The 18,365-nt window shown below is 31.8% G+C and overlaps 3 protein-coding genes across 3 annotated transcripts; 1 reads left to right on the forward strand and 2 right to left on the reverse strand.

The window, feature by feature from the left end:
• Nucleotides 1-4,744: 4,744 nt before the first annotated feature.
• Nucleotides 4,745-10,266, forward strand: LOC103859577 (polyadenylate-binding protein-interacting protein 9). Its single transcript, XM_009137137.3, has 10 exons — nucleotides 4,745-8,276; nucleotides 8,429-8,539; nucleotides 8,628-8,672; nucleotides 8,929-9,001; nucleotides 9,112-9,224; nucleotides 9,319-9,378; nucleotides 9,444-9,491; nucleotides 9,575-9,643; nucleotides 9,831-9,892; nucleotides 9,977-10,266. Exons 1-10 carry the CDS (start codon nucleotides 7,938-7,940, stop codon nucleotides 10,035-10,037), a joined length of 981 nt encoding a protein of 326 aa, XP_009135385.1. The 5' UTR covers nucleotides 4,745-7,937; the 3' UTR covers nucleotides 10,038-10,266.
• On the reverse strand, nucleotides 10,103-15,693 carry LOC103859578 (terpenoid synthase 30). Its single transcript, XM_033286407.1, has 7 exons — nucleotides 15,367-15,693; nucleotides 14,777-15,050; nucleotides 14,316-14,700; nucleotides 13,561-13,779; nucleotides 13,302-13,440; nucleotides 11,640-11,888; nucleotides 10,103-11,537 (listed from the first exon to the last, which is right to left on the reverse strand). Exons 1-7 carry the CDS (start codon nucleotides 15,631-15,633, stop codon nucleotides 11,244-11,246), a joined length of 1,827 nt encoding a protein of 608 aa, XP_033142298.1. The 5' UTR covers nucleotides 15,634-15,693; the 3' UTR covers nucleotides 10,103-11,243.
• A 484-nt stretch (nucleotides 15,694-16,177) lies between these two features.
• Nucleotides 16,178-17,657, reverse strand: LOC103859579 (putative geranylgeranyl pyrophosphate synthase 8, chloroplastic). Its single transcript, XM_009137139.3, has 2 exons — nucleotides 17,110-17,657; nucleotides 16,178-16,826 (listed from the first exon to the last, which is right to left on the reverse strand). The coding sequence occupies exons 1-2, from the start codon at nucleotides 17,593-17,595 to the stop codon at nucleotides 16,236-16,238; spliced, it is 1,077 nt and encodes a 358-aa protein (XP_009135387.1). The 5' UTR covers nucleotides 17,596-17,657; the 3' UTR covers nucleotides 16,178-16,235.
• Nucleotides 17,658-18,365: the final 708 nt, after the last annotated feature.

Raw genomic sequence — 18,365 nt, forward strand, 5'->3', positions numbered from 1 at the left:
GTTTTTATTTGAAGCTAAGAACCTAGATTAATCATAGTCTTAGATCCTAACTGCACAGTCTTGCATTGTTTATTTTCTTCGATATCCCTACATCCTTAAACGTAGCTTCAACATCCTGAAAAATATCTTAGACCTTTGTTTACTTTATTCACATCAAAAGACATGTGTGTTGTTTTTATCTGACTATCTGAGTCATAAATACCTTTTTTATGTTAGATATTTTGACTTTAATTAGTATACTATTTCTAAGAATGTGATTGGTAATTTTAGAGTAAATGGAAGAAAAATAAAAAAGTGAAAAAGAATGAAAAAATTAAAATGAGAGAAAGAGAAAAGTGGAGTAAATAAGGAAAAAAAAGAAAAAAGAAATAATTTTTACTCATGTGTATACACTAGTGTAACATTTTTCTCCATTTCAATAGTAATGGGAGGAAATAAAGAAAATGATTTTTTTCATCTGATTGGTAATTTATGAGAGTAACTAGGAGTAACTGAGTTTTCTACTCAAATATTTACTATATAAGTAATTTATTCAATCTAAGCCTAAATGTTTTTGTGCAACCATCAGATTTTAAGTGGGCCTTTTTGGAATAGGGATTAAAAAATATTAAAGATTTCATATATGATGGGACTTAGCTGAATCTATTTGGATTTTAAAGATTTTAACAGAGATTTGGTAGATTTTGATCATTTTGGTCTCTCTCTATAACCTAGCTAAAGGGAGTGGACTATCCCTAGTACTTAGCATTCACGTTACAACTTTTCTTATATCAGGAAATAGCAAAAAAAAAAAAAAAAGAAAAAAAAGAGAGAATTGGTACGAGGTTCTTTCCCAAGATCACATACTTTAAAATTCATTAGTCCATCTACTTAATATAATCAATGCTTTTTTGACATTTAATATATTCAATGCTATATTATTTTATTAATTTATAAAGTTATTAATTTATATTTTTGTAAGATTTTACTATTTTAAAATATATTTTTATCTAAGATAAAAAAATTATTTGATTTTAGTGTATATATATATTAATATATTTTTTGAAATTGACATTTTATATTGATTTTACTATATTATATGGTGTATATAAAATATGTTTCATAGAATTTAAATGTGTGTTTATATAATTTTACTAAATCACCTCAAAATATATTAAGTGTTAAAATATAAAGATAATTCAATTGAGAATATAAAAAACAATATAATGGTTGGTTTGTACTTGTATAAAATGTGTATACATATAAATTATTAATTTATAATTTTACTGGGACCATATATTTACATATAATTTTCTAAAAAATATAATTTTATTATTTTATCGATTTATGTCATATTTTGAACCAATACAACTTATACCAGAGAAATTATTAACTTATAATATTTATTAATTTATCGAGTATTAATTTATACAGTTTCAATTCTATATGTGTTTGTTACATGTAGAGCTACAAATTATTAACTTATAATATCCATCCTATATGCGTTAGAAAATACAATACAAGTAGAGCTACAAATTTCATATTCTGATACCCTCAACAATAAGATGGCTAGTTAATTAGAATTGTTGGGTAAAAATGGATAATATCAAGTTTATCCTGATTCTTGATTTACACAAAGTAACATCACTTTAGCACGGAAAAAATGAAAGTGGATAGAAAAATAAAAGGGAAAATTTGGAAAAATACATTTGTATGAGATTTTAATTTGAATACTACACCATTATTTTTTTTTTTTAATACTACACTATTTGTTATTTCATATGCAATGCCATACCATCAATAAAAGTATCTATTATCTCGAGTGGCATTATAAACAAACAATTGTTGTCAAGCAGTAGATGCAAAGGGAGGGTAAAACAGTAGAAGACGGCAGGTTGTCCAACGGTTCAAAACTGCCGCCAAATGTACGATACGGTTAGCTAAAAGACACGTCATCCTTTAGAGGATTCCGACATAATAACACACGTTGGAGAAAACGTGTTCGTCTCACCAAGAAAGTGACCACCACGAGGCGTGGCGTGATTTTGTTTTAGACGCGTTTCAAAACGGTCAATCAAACGCTTTAACCGACCGCACTAGATGAGTTGAAATTTCTGATTGCTTTAATTATTTGCTAACGGAATCCGATAATTTGACTGTTTTACATATCTTTCTATTATCTTTCTATTATTAACAAAAAGTAATATTTATCTCGAGAATATATATTATGCGGTTTTAAATCAGAATAATAACTATTCCAAACACACAAATGGAATTTTATATGAAAAATCTTTAGTTATCCATACACAAAATAGTTTACTTTAAATCTATATTGGTGTATCTTTTTTCTACATTTATTTTGTTAATTTTTATTGTTTAGTACTCTTTGTCAAAAAAGCTTAATAGAACAATCTACATTGTTAATCTTTTTTACGCTAGATTGTTTTTTTTTTTTGAAGCTGAAAAAAAAAAACAATCTAGCATAAAAAAAAGTCAGAATAGTAACAGAGCAACAGCATTAACCTAAAATTATGTTATACTAGATTTTTAACCGCGCTACGCGCGGATAAGATATTATATGTATTTCTCAATTTTGAAAAAATAATGTATAATATTGTATTACATTATTTAAAGAATATAAAATAAGACTACATAACATAAATATATTTTTAAAATTTTCTTTGTGGAAATCATTATGTTGTTTGATTGTTCTAATTGATTCACATATTTGCATAGTTATTTCTGATAGATGAATAACTATATTTTTATTATCAGTAAATAATATATATTTATTATATAATATAAGAAAAATAAAATTATTTACTTTTAAAACAAACTTGTCTCATATTGGGGACTCGGTTATAGACATATCATATTCGAATGAAGCATTTTTTTAGTTATCAATCTTCTTAACAGTCAAGAAACAAATTTGAATATCAAAACAATATCTCATACGATCTCTTTGTGGAATAATTGCTCTGAAGAAATTGAATTTATGCATCAAAAAAGACTGGAAATAGATGTGCAGATGTGTTAAATAAGTCAGCTTTACAAAGTACTATTCATAGTTCATATATCATTTATCTCCATCCTATTTTTTTGTCCATCCTTTCTTAAACATCTTGAAATAACTGATGCTAATTAATAATAAACTTTTGGCTGACAAAAAAAATCAAATTTGTTTAATTATCGCTTAAGTTGTCTAACTGATATATATGCATTTCTCAATTCTAAAAAAATAATAATGTATAATATTGTATTACATTATTTAAAGAATATAAAATAAGACTACATAACATAAATATATATTTTTAAATTTTCTTTGTGAAAATTATTATGTTGTTTGATTGTTCTACTTGATTCACATATTTGCATAAATATTTGTGATAGATGAATAACTATATTTTATTATCAGTAAATAATATATATTTATTATATAATATAAAAAAATGAAATTATTTACTTTTTAAACAAAGTTGTCTCATGTTGGGGACTCGGTTATAGACATATAATATTCGAAGGAGACATTTTTACAGTTATCAATCTTCTTAACAGTCAAGAAACAAATCTGAATATCAAAACAATATCTCATACGATTTCTTTATGGAATAACTGTTCTGAAGAAATTGAATTTAGGCATAAAAAAAGACCGAAAATGATGTGCAGATGTGTTATCTAAGTCAGCTTTACAAAGTACTGCTATTCATAATTCATATATCATTTAATTCAATCATTTCTTAAACATCTTGAAATAACTGATCCTAATTAATAATAAACTTTTGGCTGGCAAAAAAAACCAAATTTGTCTAATTATCGCTTAAATATTTTATTAATATTGTCTAAGAAGCTTTCAATTGATATCAAAGTTTAATTTTTATTAGTTTTTTTTGTTAATTTCAGAGTTTTTTTTGTATTTAAGATTTTTTTTTATATTAAGCTTATATTTCTTTCACATAATATACATATGTCATAAAAATTATCATCAAATCAGTTTTACTTATTTATTATTTTATTTTTAATGAAAATACACTTTTAAAATAATTTAATTTAAAATAAAATTATATATAAATTTGTTGTATTCTAACAATTTGATTGATTTAATTAATGTGCTTTGGTGGATAACTTAAAAAGTTTTCATATGAATCGGGGAAAGCAAGCTTATGTTGTTATATTATATTTATTTGTGTATATGGAATCTATATATAATGCTAGTGTAATAAAGAAAAAACATTATTTTTTTGTAACTTCAAAAAGATACATTATTACAATTTGAAATTATTCAAAATTGAATAAAATGGTAATTAAATAAATCTAATTGTTTTTTTGTCTTGTTTAGTTGAATTCTCATGAAAAGAAATCGATAGGTTAAACAAATGTTTCAAAATTTGTTGTGTTATTGTAGTGTCTATAAATTACAAAATTTATTGAATTGATATATTTAATTATTGCACCCTTAAATAATATTTTATTAAGACATTAGAGAACTATGTTTTAAGTTGTTTTTTCAAAGTTGTACAAAAATCTATGCTTTTTCATATTTGTCACGAAAATTTATATGTTAAACTTACTTTTACAAAATTGTTAACTTTGTCACGAAAATAAAAATCTATGCTTTTTCATATTTGTCAATGTTCTCACGCTTTCAAAGAATATATTAGCTTAGTCACTTACTTTTTTTTTTTACAAAACAAAGTATCGGAGTCTTGAAAGTTGAATTCATATTATTGTAAATGTACATAAGAGTGTGATTAGATATTTAGTGATTCTTGTATATGTGTCCAAGAAAGTTTCAATGGCTTAGTGGTATCTGCCATATATTTATGTTATACTAACCCGGGTTCGATCCTTACCTTTGCATTGTTTTTTTCATTTTTTACAAAAAGATAAATGTGATGACATGGTAACTTCGGGTTTTCTGATTGGACGATTTTTTGTGCTTACGTGGACAGTCTAAGAGGAGCTTATATCCCCTTTTAGTATAGTATAGATATCTCCAATCGCGAATTTTATTTTTGTTATTTAACATTATTGCGAGTGTATTAACTGCTTTACGAGTTTGTAGTTTGATTGGTCGAAAAGACACATACTGAAAGCAATACCATAATATTTTTCATGTAACTCGTTAAAAGCAAAAAGATAGGCCACGTTAGTACATTCCGTTTAGCTTCCTGTCAACATGTATAGTGTGTTGCTGTGTTTCACCTACCAATTGTAGTCAATTCTTTAACTATATACAATGTTTTTCATAGTATAGAAATGTGTTTTTTTAAGAGAAAAAAACTGTACTTTTTATGGGGTTTAATAGAAAAGAAACTGTAGTATCAGACCCATAGTATAGAAATGTTAAAGGAAGTTTCTTGGTAACATGATTTGCAAGCGATGAAAAAGAACTCAATTCCAATTTTGTTGGCTCAAAGCCTTGATGCAAGTTTGGTTGTCATCTTCTCCAAGTCTTCAGATAATTCAAGAATCTTTTTGGTTTGTTTGTTTTAAGGAACGGTGGAATTTGATTGTATATATGTATACGTAGTCCACTAATACTCTATCATACGTGAATGAAATTAACCAATATGTCGGTGATAAAATAACTGTATTTCAAAAGCCCAATAAGTCTATAATTTCATTTCCAACGGCGTTTTTTATCTATATTTTCTTTTCATTTCGTTGTAAAATAAACAGTCATTTTGTTGGAGTTTGCAGGAAATAAATTCTTCAAACCCCTCAAATACATAATAATATAATTTTTATAAATAGAGTATTTAAATTATATATATATATATATATATTAATTTTTGATAAAATAAATATTAATAGTTAGAATGAACATGTTATTATTGATATTTTAAGTATAGTTATACGGGTTATTTTAACGAACATGAAAAATATTTATTAAATATAAAACTAACTGAACAGAGCATAAAACATATTTCAAATTAGACTTGGGTGCTTAAGTATCCGTTGGGATATATAGATGGTTATTTTACATTTCTGTTCTAATTTATATCACACCATATGTCTCATTCCAGTAAATTTGTAAGTATAAATTGGATTTGAATATAACATACCAGTTTTGGTTCTAATTTGTATCACATTCTAAAAAGTCGTATATCGTTTGGATTTGGTTTATATTAGTTTGGTCCGGATACATCTTAATTTAAATTCAAAGTTTAAAAACAAAACATAAGAAATAAATACTTATTTATACAGAATTGGATATTTATGGAGTTATAAAAATTTAAATATTTATTTTTAGATATCATTTCAAAATAAATATAAAAATGAATATTTGATGTACATATTTATGTTTTGAATATTTATATTTGTGATTAATTTGGATATTCGGATCGGTTTTTTAGATTTTTTTCGGGTTATTCATTCGAGTTTGACTAATAATACTTTAGGTTCATATATGTTTTGTACCATCATAAAAAATTCATTATGGTATTTTTTTACATTTCGGACCGGATACATATTTTTTTCTTCGAACTTCGAGTTATGAATTATATGCCTACACCTACTTTAAATAAAGAAAAAATATGATTATAATATGTTTTAACCGAAAAATTATTCAACGTGTTCAAAGCGCGAATCAAAATCTAGTGTCAAACTAGTCCGATCGATGATGGAGCTCATTCTACTTAGTATTTACCGGTCTGTCACATTTTTAAATAACCCGAGCCAAAGGCCAAGTTACAAGGTAGTCCATGTATATTGGTTATTTGATGGCGGAATCGAACCCACACACCATTCGCATGTTCCTCGATAGGATTTGCCAATTTTAAAGAAAGATTTTACCACTTTTTTGTCATATAAACACTTAGGTGATTATGTGATATATCCTGAAGTCAAGAAAGCATCACAGACACCATTATGCATGGACAAACGTTCTGGATTAGGCAAGTGTCAAGTTTCTAAGACTTCTGGTGAGCTCTTTGAAACTTCTTTCATTCCAATCACATAACAAAGAAGGCTCTTGTAAATCACGCAATGGTGTTATACTGATGTATCATTCAAATGAGAATGTAACATACCAAAAATAATTACTTGAAGAATCATTAAAGCTGAAAATCACATATACATTTATAAAGTTACCACGAAGACGGTGTATTCTGTTGTTGAATAATCCGATCGATGTTTCTTAAACAATCAAAAAGCGCCGAGATTTCAGAATAAAATAGATAGATCATTATTTAAAAATACCGGAAAAGAGCTAGAAAAACGAAACTTCAACATAAACAAGAAAAGAAAAATAGATAAAAATCTTAACAAACTCAAAGATTTATGCAGCATTAGCAGCAGGCAACGGACTTATTAAGTATTTAACGAGTCTACGACACACAAAATGTTTTAAAAATGTAAAAACAACACGATGGAACTATAAAAAGAAAAGAAGAATAGAATCAGAAAATGGAATAAAAATAAAAGTGTGGCGAATTTGTCACTTTCTATGATTCTTTTATACGATGAACATAAAAATTTTACTTTAATTACATCGAAAGTTAGACAATTATAAACTTAAAGGCCTTCTTGCAAATAAGAAGAAGCTAAAGGCCAAAAGATAATTAAATATGCCTACTCACAAGAAAAAAATAATTAAGAGTTTTGATCACTCTTATGAAAATAGAAAAGGCCAAAAGAGAGAGAGCGGCTAAAACGGAAGCAATTCATTCCTTTCTTTGACTTTATCTCATAACCACACAACATAGAATTGTTTTCTTTTGTAATCGCACTCTTTTTTACCCTCAATGAGCTGATTATTACATTTCGACTCACTCACTTTTTATATAATATCAAGCACACTCTCGTGTTTGCCTTCCCTTAATTTCTTAAAATGGATTTCAAGAGTGTGACATTTTAGGATTATTAGAATTTTGTTCACCACCTCTATTCGAAGTTTAATAGAAAGATTATTCCTCCTTGTCTTTTGGGACTAATAAGTTTTCTGGTAGTCTGATCCAATGGCTGCAACCACTGAGATGCCCACTGACGTTGTCAATGATGTTAGTATCAACAAGGATGGTGAAAAAGGCATTGATAGCGGAATTGAGAATAACTCTTCGATCACGACCTCGAAACCCAAAACTGAATCCGATTTGGATATGCAAAAGCTTGTGGCTATGTTCAAGAAACTAAATCCATTGGCTAAGGAGTTTTTCCCTTCTTATTACAATCCCAAGAAGAACAATCAGACAGGAAAAGACAATCAACTTCTGTCTGCTGATGATGTGGCCGCCACAAAAAAACAATCTGGTGAAGAAGTTGATCTTAATGGAAAGAAAGGTGACAATAACCAGAAGGTATAATCCTGAAATTATCTTTCTATTTTTTTAATGATCAGATAATCTGGATTGATGCAGTGATTTTCAATGTTATTTTATTGTTGTTGTAAAGCTGTAAATTTTGATTGTGTTGATTTAAAAAAAATATAAATTGTTGTTTGTGATTACAGAGAAGAAACAGTTATAGCCAAGGTAGGAGGAGGTTAACTGGACGAATTTCTAAGGCACAGAGAGAGGATAGTATGAGGAGAACAGTATACGTTTCTGACATTGACCAAACTGTATGTTTGTTACAGTCTATTAAGGTTCTAAAAATAATTGAATTTAATATGCAGTAGTGTAACGTTAAAAATCTGCTTTGTGATTTAGGTGACTGAGGAGGGTCTTGCTGGCTTGTTTAGTAACTGTGGACAAGTAAGATGATCCATTGAGCTTTAAATCCTTGCTATATATTTTTCTCTTCATGGGCTTTTGACAAGTTTCTGAGTCTATAAAAAGCTAGATTTAGCTTTCAAAGCCTATAATATATTGAAAGTGAGATTCTGTGTGTTATTATGTGCTAATTCTTTTTTTCTGTAAATAGCTTTTTATGTTCTATGTAAATGTTTCTTACATTCTTTGGTGTTGTTATATAGTTTTTGAAATAACAGTGAGTTCCTCTTGTGTGAAGGTTGTTGACTGTCGAATTTGTGGGGATCCACATTCAGTTCTTCGATTTGCGTTTGTCGAGTTTGCTGATGACCGTAAGTTTTGGCTGCTGGATTTTTTGAAATGTTATAACAAAAAACTTTCATGTCACTCTTATCTTATGACGCATACTACGAAGTTTACATGGTAAATTTGGGCCCTGCAGAGGGCGCACGGGAGGCTTTAAGCCTTGGTGGAACGATGCTTGGGTACTACCCGGTGAGGGTCTTGCCCTCCAAAACTGCTATCCTTCCAGTGAATCCCACATTTCTTCCCAGGGTAAAGCTCAAATGTTCCTTAGAAGTAGTTCCATTAATAAAATTTAATTTGGTGTAAGTTTAGAGTAAACTTTTCTATGTTGGTGTTGATTCAGTCAGAAGATGAAAGGGAGATGTGTTCAAGGACAATCTATTGCACAAATATAGACAAGAAGGTAAATGCTGAATAGTTTATATTGTATGTTCTCCTGGTTTAAAACTTTATTTTCTACAACTACAGGTTACTCAAGCTGATGTGAGAAACTTGTTTGAGACGGCATGTGGTGAGGTCAGAACAGAACCTAGACCTGCTTGATCTTTCCCTCTCTTTTTAAGGATAGTGATGCTTAAGTTGTTCTCTTATATACGCAGGTAACTCGCCTGAGGCTTCTTGGTGATCAACTGCATTCAACTCGCATAGCTTTTGTTGAATTTGCTCTGGTGAGCTCCTTAGCTTTTTACTGAATGAGAGAAAGTTTCTTATGGATGTGGCTTAATACATTGCTAGTCTTTTCCCTATTTTCACTTTCTTTTTGGCTCTTTTCTATTGATGACCAGAAGTTTCTTGAACTTCTTTTTACTGCAAACTTTGGAACTTTAATTTATTTTTATTTTTTTGAATGAACAGGCAGATAGTGCACTAAGGGCGCTCAATTGCAGCGGAATGGTCGTTGGATCCCAACCGATAAGGTAAAAACTTCATTGTTGCAGTGTCTTTTTCTGAATATATCACCTGAGGATCAATACTTTATTTTGTTTTATTTTCTTTCTCAGGGTAAGTCCTTCAAAGACACCAGTAAGGCCACGAATCACTCGACCACCATCCACAAACTAGGAAGAGACCTTACTACCTGGCTATCCAGAAGAGAGATGACTTCAAGCATCTTTTTTTTTCTTTTCTATTTTCGTTTTTTTTGGAGGTTTTAGAACAGTTTATCTCCAGTTACATTTTGTCTGCTTTCTGAATTTGGAGTTCTTATTAGGCTTTGTCTTTTCTGACTGAGATACTTCCATCTGTTTCATCATCTTTCTCTATGGGATTTTTTGAGCATTTTCTTTTGAAAGTATTTGTTTGCATTTTCTGCTCTCCTTTCTTAAGAAGGTTAGATATCCACAGTTCCGAAAAAGTAATTATTTTGAGATAGAATATAAGAAAAAACTGTTACATGCATGTTGGAGATCTCTGAGTAAAAAGTTCCATTTACAGTGTCGTGTTCATCAAGAAAGGTCTGATAGTTTTTCCTCAAGAGAAGATTTCACTCTCGAATTCCACTTGTGAAATGCTAATGAAGAACTATGGTTTTGCTTCAAAAAATTTATCGGTCAACAATGGACAAGAGCTTATTCATAGGCAAGACAAGGAAGGAAGAAGGTCTTCGTCCTTAGCTTATCACAGCCATTGATCTCCATCATCTCTAGAGCTTTTGTATATTGAAACAATATTACAACTACAAGTCTAGTCCTTTAAATTTACATGTGTATATTGCTGAGGCTGCAGGAGCAAACTTAAACATCAAGAAACATTTAAGGGAGATAAACTTTGTCCGGAGAACTGGATCTAGTAGCTCAGAGAGCAACACAAATCCTCACAGGACACAAAACGAAGCTGACGTCTTTAACAAGTTACAGCCACATCGTCTCATCGAGAAACTCAATATGGAGAGATACAACTGAAGAATGTTTCCACAATGGCTAGCTCAATCTTCATTACCTAGAATCGTGTGCATACGCCTCAGTGAGTGTCAAAACTGTTCCTTCTTGCCATCTCTTGGTCAACTACCAAGTCTGAAAGAACTTTACATATCAGGAATGGCTGGTATAAGTCCTAGTTTTTACTTCGTAGACCAATGCAGTTTTTACTTAACTTTTAGTAATGAAATAGCCTTTCAAGTTAAATTAAAGAAATCTGCTCAATAGAAGCAAATTAAAATCATATAGCGAACCTTATCTTGCTCATCATTTATTCAATAGTGAACCAGTAAGAGATCCAAGTACATATATTTGAACTTGTAAACTACGTTACAAGTAAAGTTTCATGTGTTCAAAGCAGAATTGGATGGAGGAAGAAAGAGGTAATCATGTCTTTGAGATTTCCAAGGGGTTCAGTGTATCCATCGCCTTCCTTGCAAATCACATCAAAAGTTCGAGAAATGTTGAGGCATCGCATCAAGATCTGTCGTGGTACACACTTTGTCGTCAAGAACTCCTCCATCATTATCTTATAGTTCTCTCTATATATCTTATTAAATTCTTCCACGGTTTCTTCTTTAGTAACATCATGTTGCTTCATATAGCAGTTGACTCCATTTGCCACCTCTCCTCTCTTCATCTCTAACTGCATCGTTCATGTCAATATTTTTATTTTACCGTAATGTTTATTATCCAAGACGGTAAAAAACCAAAGAAATGCGAAAATTCCCTCATTCGTATACCATACCTCGTAGGTGGCTATGTCGTTTTTCAGACGGTACATAACACACAAGGCTTGGAAGATTCTGGGCTTGGAGTTAAACCATTCGTACAGTGGTTTCTCGTCACAATCTTCCATCGCTATAAAGCTGTATGATGCAAAATCATCCATCCCTGCGGTGACCATCGCAACCTCCATATACTCCTCAAAAGTTGGCACATGCCCTGCACGTGCCCAGTTTGATATCGCTAGGTACGCTCTCCCTATGCTCTTTATCTATGGGTTTCATTTATTTTGAAAATAAAGCTTTACAGTTATATTACATTAAAGTAATTTGTTATAACTTACAAGGCTGGTCATTCAGGTTTTCGGTTCAGGTCAGTTCGACTTATTCTGTTTTCGGATTAATCGGGTTGGGGTGTTTAAGATCCGTTTAGGAACCAGACATTTTTCGGATCAGATTAATTCAGATAATGACGGGTTAGGTTTTTATTTTTTCAAAATATTTTTTTTTTTTAATTATATTTTGAATATTCGGAATACTCATTTGGTTCTTGGTTTAGTTTTGATTTTTAGGTTTAGAAAAATAAAAATCGTTCAGATTTTTGTTAATTTTGGTCCGGTTTCATTTTTGTTTTTTGTTTGGTTTTCAGGTTTTGTGTTTCTGATAGTATGCCTTACCTACGACTATAAATTATAGTAAAAACTAATGTTAGAAATTATTAATTTATGCAGTGAATTTGCGATAGAACATGAGTTACTATTTTGCCAAAATAATGACTGATGATATTTATTATTATAATATTAATATATACTACAAAATAATAAAAATATTAAGATAAAATTAAAATTTATTATTAAAATTTACTAAAGATATTCAAATATATGTATATAAGACTCCCATATTTATATATAAAAATTTACGTAGATAACTTTTTTATTTCCATAAAATTAAAAGTTAAAATTTTAGGAATAATTTTGATTAACTAACTAAAATGAAATAAGAAAGTTTTAAAAATGAAATATTTGGCAAACGAGTAGATAAATATAATAAATTATTAAAAATGTGGAGAAATGAATAGGAACCCATTTTGAAAAAAACTCATTTCGTGATTTTTTTTATGTTGATTTAAGGTTTGATTTATCTCTTTTACAAAACTTATAACTTAAAATTGTAACTCAATTATATATTATAACTCAAACCTAACTTTAAAAATTCAAAACAAATTCATGATCAGTGACAATTTTGAGTTATATGCATAACTCACACTACATCATGTAACTCATGTTACCAGTCGAAGGTAGTTTACTCAAGACCTTACCTTTCAAACCAAGTTTTATTTTATGTGCTTCCACTATTGAGGGATAAGAGGAATATATTTTAGATATATTTAGGAGATAATAATGTGTGATATCATAGTAGTTATCTCCTAAATACCGACACCTATTTACCGACATCTACGTAGATAACTACTACGATATCAAACATCATTATCTCCTAAATATATCTAAAACATATTCATCCTTATCCCTCAATATCCACTACATTCGTAATAAGGTTGAAGTTATATATTCTAAATTGGGGTTTGCCATAATTAATTTTCAAGTCAAATAATAGATTTTATAAAATTTATGCCATCGAATTGCCTCCCCGCGCCCTGCTTGTGTATAATTTTTTTTATCAGTTACCTCATCTATCGTGTGCTGTACACTAGCTGATCTTCCTCGGGGCTTCATCTCTCTTTCGATCTCTCCTAAAGTTTCCAATAAAGTTCGGGCGACTATTCTCAAATAGCCTTGTAATTCTTCAATGGCACCAAGATCCCACCTGCCCACCATGCATATTTCTTGTTAAACGAATTTACAATCAAAGACAAAGTGACTTCAAACTAAAGTTGGCAAAAAACAATTTTACGAACAAATACGATATGTAGATGCATCACTATACCTTTGCAAAAAATCAATGAGACTTTTAACTTCAGGAAAAGTTCCATACGCGTCACATGTGTCATCCAAAATAACCACGACTATGATAATTTTAGTCATTATAATTCTCCCAAGTGAATACCGTGGCTCGAAATATGGTCCTAAAGCAGGGAAATGCGTCTCCACAATTCTATCCCTCACGTAAGGAAGTTTGGAGGGCACATCTAGGTTATTCCACCACCTGCAAAGAAAAAAAAAACAAAATAAAGCTTTTATATATATATATCAGGAACGCATAGATAGTATTATTCCTCAACTTTGCTTAAGCATCTTAATTCTTTAATATCTTATATCAGTCTTGAAATTTTCATTTATATTATTTAACTAAGTGAAAACTTCAAATTGTTGAGAACTGACTTATAGTTTTCTTATATGAAAGCTTTTTGGATGAATTTTTTAACTATTATTATTAGATACTCATTTAATGACAATAATAATTTACAAAATCATGTGAGATAATGATGGAAATGTTCTTATAACTTAATAAAACTTTTAGCTTAATTCTAGGCACCTGCTTCTAAGTTAGACCTTATTAAGTCTACATATATATACGTTGATACCTGAAACAGTTTACAAGACCAGCTAATTCATTAAATTGACATATTCTTGAATCTAGCAAATCCTTATAATTATGATATGGATTTATATGCTCCGGTTGGTTTTGAGACCAAACCGCAACGTTATTTTCACAGACAAGAAAAGAGTAGGGTGCCGTACTTGGTGAGAGTTTTGATCTCTTGGATGTAAAGCAGTCGGCAATAGTTGAAGCTTAGCTTTGCAAACCTAAGAAGCACCTCGTCATGACCTTCTTCATGGTTGTAGAAAGAAACATATTCTCTTGCGGCGAATATTTCCATGTTATGACATCGAGGTCTATACAAGGCGTTGCGAATATGTGTGGAAAGATGGGGAGAAAGAGTACTCATTTCTTGGGATGCAAAACACTCCAACTGGTTCCTAGTGAAACTCATGGCTTCCTCCAATATATCTTCAGAGGGTGTACCGAGATGTGCTGCTTGGTACAGCTGTAGCATTCCTCTAACATCTCCGGCTAGACTCTCCTTGAACCTCCCATCTTCACCTTTGAATCTTTCGAAGTTATCTATAATGAAACACATATAGCTATCAGCATGTTTTGTGTATATATGTGATTAACCTGAGGAAAATGATGTTCTTACCGCAAGACATCTTGTGACCGTATAGTCTAAAGACCTCAAACATGATTGAGATGGTTTCCAAGTCATCTTCCTTGGCTATTATGTCATTCAATTTCCGAAAACCTTGATCTAGAATCTCTTCAATTTCCTTGTCGAAGTAATGTGAGATGCCGAGGCAGATAAGCAAATGAATTATACGAATCTTCTCCTTGTCGCCACTGTGAGAAGACATGAGTCTGTCTCTCACGTTTGGCTTCATCACAGATTCAATCTCTTTTGCTAGTCCATCAGATTCCTACAAGTTAAGGGCATCATTAGTAGTGAAATTAAGACTCTCTTAAAAATTACAAAAGTTGATACTGAATGTATAATTATGTTTTCAATAGAACAAACCCTTACAAGATTACCACGTGGCAATAGATTTCTCAAAATTTTGCAAGAATTTCTTTATTGAAAGCCTATCTCTTATTTTATAAATTTTTATTACTAGAAACTCCTCTAAAAACGCCTCTAGAGATCACAAATGCTAATGGCTTAAGATACAAGAATTAGCTGATCAAGAATCATCTTCTCTACAACATGACACGTGGATGGGTCAGATGTATTCTTACGGATTGGTCAACGGAGAAGGAAAGGAAGTAATCTCCCCAAAAAGAGGGAGAAAACTGAGTCAGAGGACGACTACTCTCCAGATCATCATCACTAGCACTCTTATTAGCCCTCACACAGAACAAGTCGTGTTTCTTCTGCCTTCGAGAAAGACTTTTTTTTTGAAGCAAACATTGAGGAACAAGAGAGAGATTGGTCTTTAGGCAGATTGGCACTTTGCAAGCGTGATGGGGACTACTGAGACCGAAACTCATTCTTGATGCTTCCATTTTTCGTGACAGACAAAAAGGGATATGCAATAATCAACGGTACTCAGTTCTTCTGTTTTGATGTGCTTTCACTGGTATGTCTTCTGTCGAAGTAGGGAATCTGAAACATTATATAGCAGTAAAATAAACTAGATATCAGAAAAGCTTTCAAAAAATACATGAAAAGGTATTTTAAAATCTTGTAAAATGTATCATAAAAACTAATGTTACTTTTTTCCAAAAGAGAAACTAATGCTACATAGAAGTCACCGATCGATGAGACACATTAACAATAATTTCCGGAAAGAGACGAATTTATTCGATTAGGGTTTCGATACACATGGTATCTGGGAAAAATGTCAGACTATCGTTTCATGTAAACCCACGGGAGCATGCATGTTCTATTTAACGTTTCCACTTGTTGTAATATCATGCCTTAATTGTGTAACGTGTTTCACTTAATTAGTTAATTTTAGGGTTTGTACACTTTAGAAGTGGGAAGTTTATTAAAAGTAAATAACATTTTTTAAAATATAATATACTATGAGTTAAAAGAAGAAATTGAAAATTGAAAATAACAAGACGAGAGATCGAACTCAAGAGACTATATTTCCTGCAGAGACTCAATTGTTTCTACATGCAATGTAGCTAGCCAGAGCCACTAGAGGAGCCGCCTTATCAGAATCAAACCCTAGAAGCTGTTCCTCTGCTTCTCTGCTCAATTTCTCCGCAAGTTCCCTCGATTTCTCCAAACCAATCAGCCTCGGATACGTCACTTTTCCGGTGATAACGTCTTGTCCGGCGTTCTTACCCAATTCCTCGGAAGATTTCGTCACGTCAAGAATATCATCAACCACTTGAAACAAAAGGCCAATGCATCTGGCATACTTTCTAAGCTTGTCGATCTCTTCCTCTGTGCCACCTCCCATTATGGCTCCTATAACCGTCGCTGCCTCCAACAAAGCCGCTGTTTTGTGGAGGTGAATGAACTCTAGGCGGTCCAATCCGACGTCGTCCGGATTCAACCCTTGGCTTCGTAGGTCAACCACTTGCCCAGCCACTAGCCCTTTTGTCCCAATGGCCTTTGCAAGCTCAATCACAGCATGGATCATCCTCTCTGGGGCGATCAACCCACTCGACATGACGGTCATATGCTCAAACGCCAAAGAAAGGAGTGCATCACCTGCCAAAACCGCCATAGCTTCTCCAAATACCTTGTTGAGTAAAAGAAATGGTTCAGCGGTAGTGAGCATACATTTAATATTAACTAATGATTCAACTCTGGTTAGCATTTCTTTGAGCCTTCATATGTTTTAACAACATACCTTGTGTTGGACTCATAGCCTGGATCTGAGATTTTGGAGGCTTGAAACATTTCTTAAAAGTTTTAGTAATTTTTTTCCTTTAATTTAGGAACCGATGCATATGTAAAAAATCTTCAAAAGTTTTAGCCAAATCAGATCCTGGTTGGGCTTCGGCCAGTTTTTAAAAACATACCTTGTGGTTGGTAGGCTTGCCTCTGCGGAGGTCAGCATTGTCCATGCATGGAAGGTCGTCATGGATAAGAGAGCTCGTGTGGATCATCTCGACCGCACAAGCGGCTGACATGGCAATAGCCTCGTCGCCACCCACAAGCTCACATGCAGCAATGCAGAGCAGAGATCTCACACGTTTTCCGCCAGCTAGCAGTGAGTACCGCACCGCCTCTTGGATCGTTAGAGGTTTCAAAAGCGGTAAGGAAACATCGAGAGCCGCGTTTACAGATTCGGCTTTACCGATCATATACGACTTGAAGTCAAAGGTGGAGCTGTGATCATTGCGTTTCCCTTCTGGTGTAATCATGTCTCCGCTTCGTGAGGTGACAGCGGACGAGAGAGATAAAACAGTGCGTTTTGGGGGACTCTTGACGGAGGATATGGAGTTGTATCGTCTTCCTTTGGATTGGATGAAGAGGAAGGAGAAGCTGAGATTCACAGTGTTCATAGCTGATCGTGTGAAGCTCTTAATAGGTTTCTTGGACTTGAAAGCAACGAAGTTCAACGTCTTTCATGTTATTTTAAAATGTATAACCTGGGAACAAGTTATGACTTATGAGATGAAAGAGCCACAGTCTGTCTTATACTATTGGTGGAAATTCTAGAAAAGAAAAATTGGCTCTTTTTTTCAATGAATGTAAATATATTCGACTCAGAAAAACCAGTTTAAAATAGTTGTGTCATGTTTTAATAGAGGAAAAAAATCAAATTTAAAGTAAAACCCTGTGAGAAAATCACTCATCTGAGCCAGAGTTTGTGATCTGAATCTAGAAATGTCTAAACGTCTGAGCCACCATTTGATCAGAATACGAAATCACAGATACTAGTAGAAATTAATCATATAGACGCGATTTATACGTCAAATAAGAGTCTCAATTAGTTTTTTTATTTAAATGGCGATGTGTACGTCAAATAAAAGTCTCAAATAGTTATGAAAGACGAGAACAAGATCCGGACGACCTGGATTACCAAAGAAAAAAAAAAGTAACAAATGACGAACAACAAGCCGTGCCGCTCAGTCAAATTAAAAAGACAACAAAACGAAAAGCCTACGTCCCATTACAAAATATTTCACATAAGTAAAAGCTAGAAAATGATAAAAAAAAAGTCCAAGATATATACGACTAACAAAACAAAGGATAGATGAATCGTGATACACGAGGCTTTCAGAGACGTCACTAGTGAAGATTCGCTGGACCGCTGGATGAGTGACATAGA

The sequence above is a fragment of the Brassica rapa genome, chromosome A03, assembly GCF_000309985.2.
Source record: "Brassica rapa cultivar Chiifu-401-42 chromosome A03, CAAS_Brap_v3.01, whole genome shotgun sequence".
In the NCBI taxonomy this organism is placed as follows: domain Eukaryota; kingdom Viridiplantae; phylum Streptophyta; class Magnoliopsida; order Brassicales; family Brassicaceae; genus Brassica; species Brassica rapa.

What these genes read in the sequence shown, in the direction of transcription:
- LOC103859577 (XM_009137137.3), top strand. Translation starts at nt 7,938, where the DNA reads ATGGCTGCAACCACTGAGATGCCCACTGACGTTGTCAATGATGTTAGT. An exon ending in AAGGTGACAATAACCAGAAG is followed by an intron (nt 8,277 to 8,428) that starts GTATAATCCTGA and finishes TTGTGATTACAG; the next exon opens with AGAAGAAACAGTTATAGCCA. An exon ending in ATCCCACATTTCTTCCCAGG is followed by an intron (nt 9,225 to 9,318) that starts GTAAAGCTCAAA and finishes GTGTTGATTCAG; the next exon opens with TCAGAAGATGAAAGGGAGAT.
- LOC103859578 (XM_033286407.1), bottom strand. Translation starts at nt 15,633, where the DNA reads ATGGAAGCATCAAGAATGAGTTTCGGTCTCAGTAGTCCCCATCACGCT. An exon ending in CGGTCACAAGATGTCTTGCG is followed by an intron (nt 14,701 to 14,776) that starts GTAAGAACATCA and finishes GTTTCATTATAG; the next exon opens with ATAACTTCGAAAGATTCAAA. An exon ending in ACGACATAGCCACCTACGAG is followed by an intron (nt 11,538 to 11,639) that starts GTATGGTATACG and finishes TGAACGATGCAG; the next exon opens with TTAGAGATGAAGAGAGGAGA.
- LOC103859579 (XM_009137139.3), bottom strand. Translation starts at nt 17,595, where the DNA reads ATGAACACTGTGAATCTCAGCTTCTCCTTCCTCTTCATCCAATCCAAA. An exon ending in GCAAGCCTACCAACCACAAG is followed by an intron (nt 16,827 to 17,109) that starts GTATGTTTTTAA and finishes TTACTCAACAAG; the next exon opens with GTATTTGGAGAAGCTATGGC.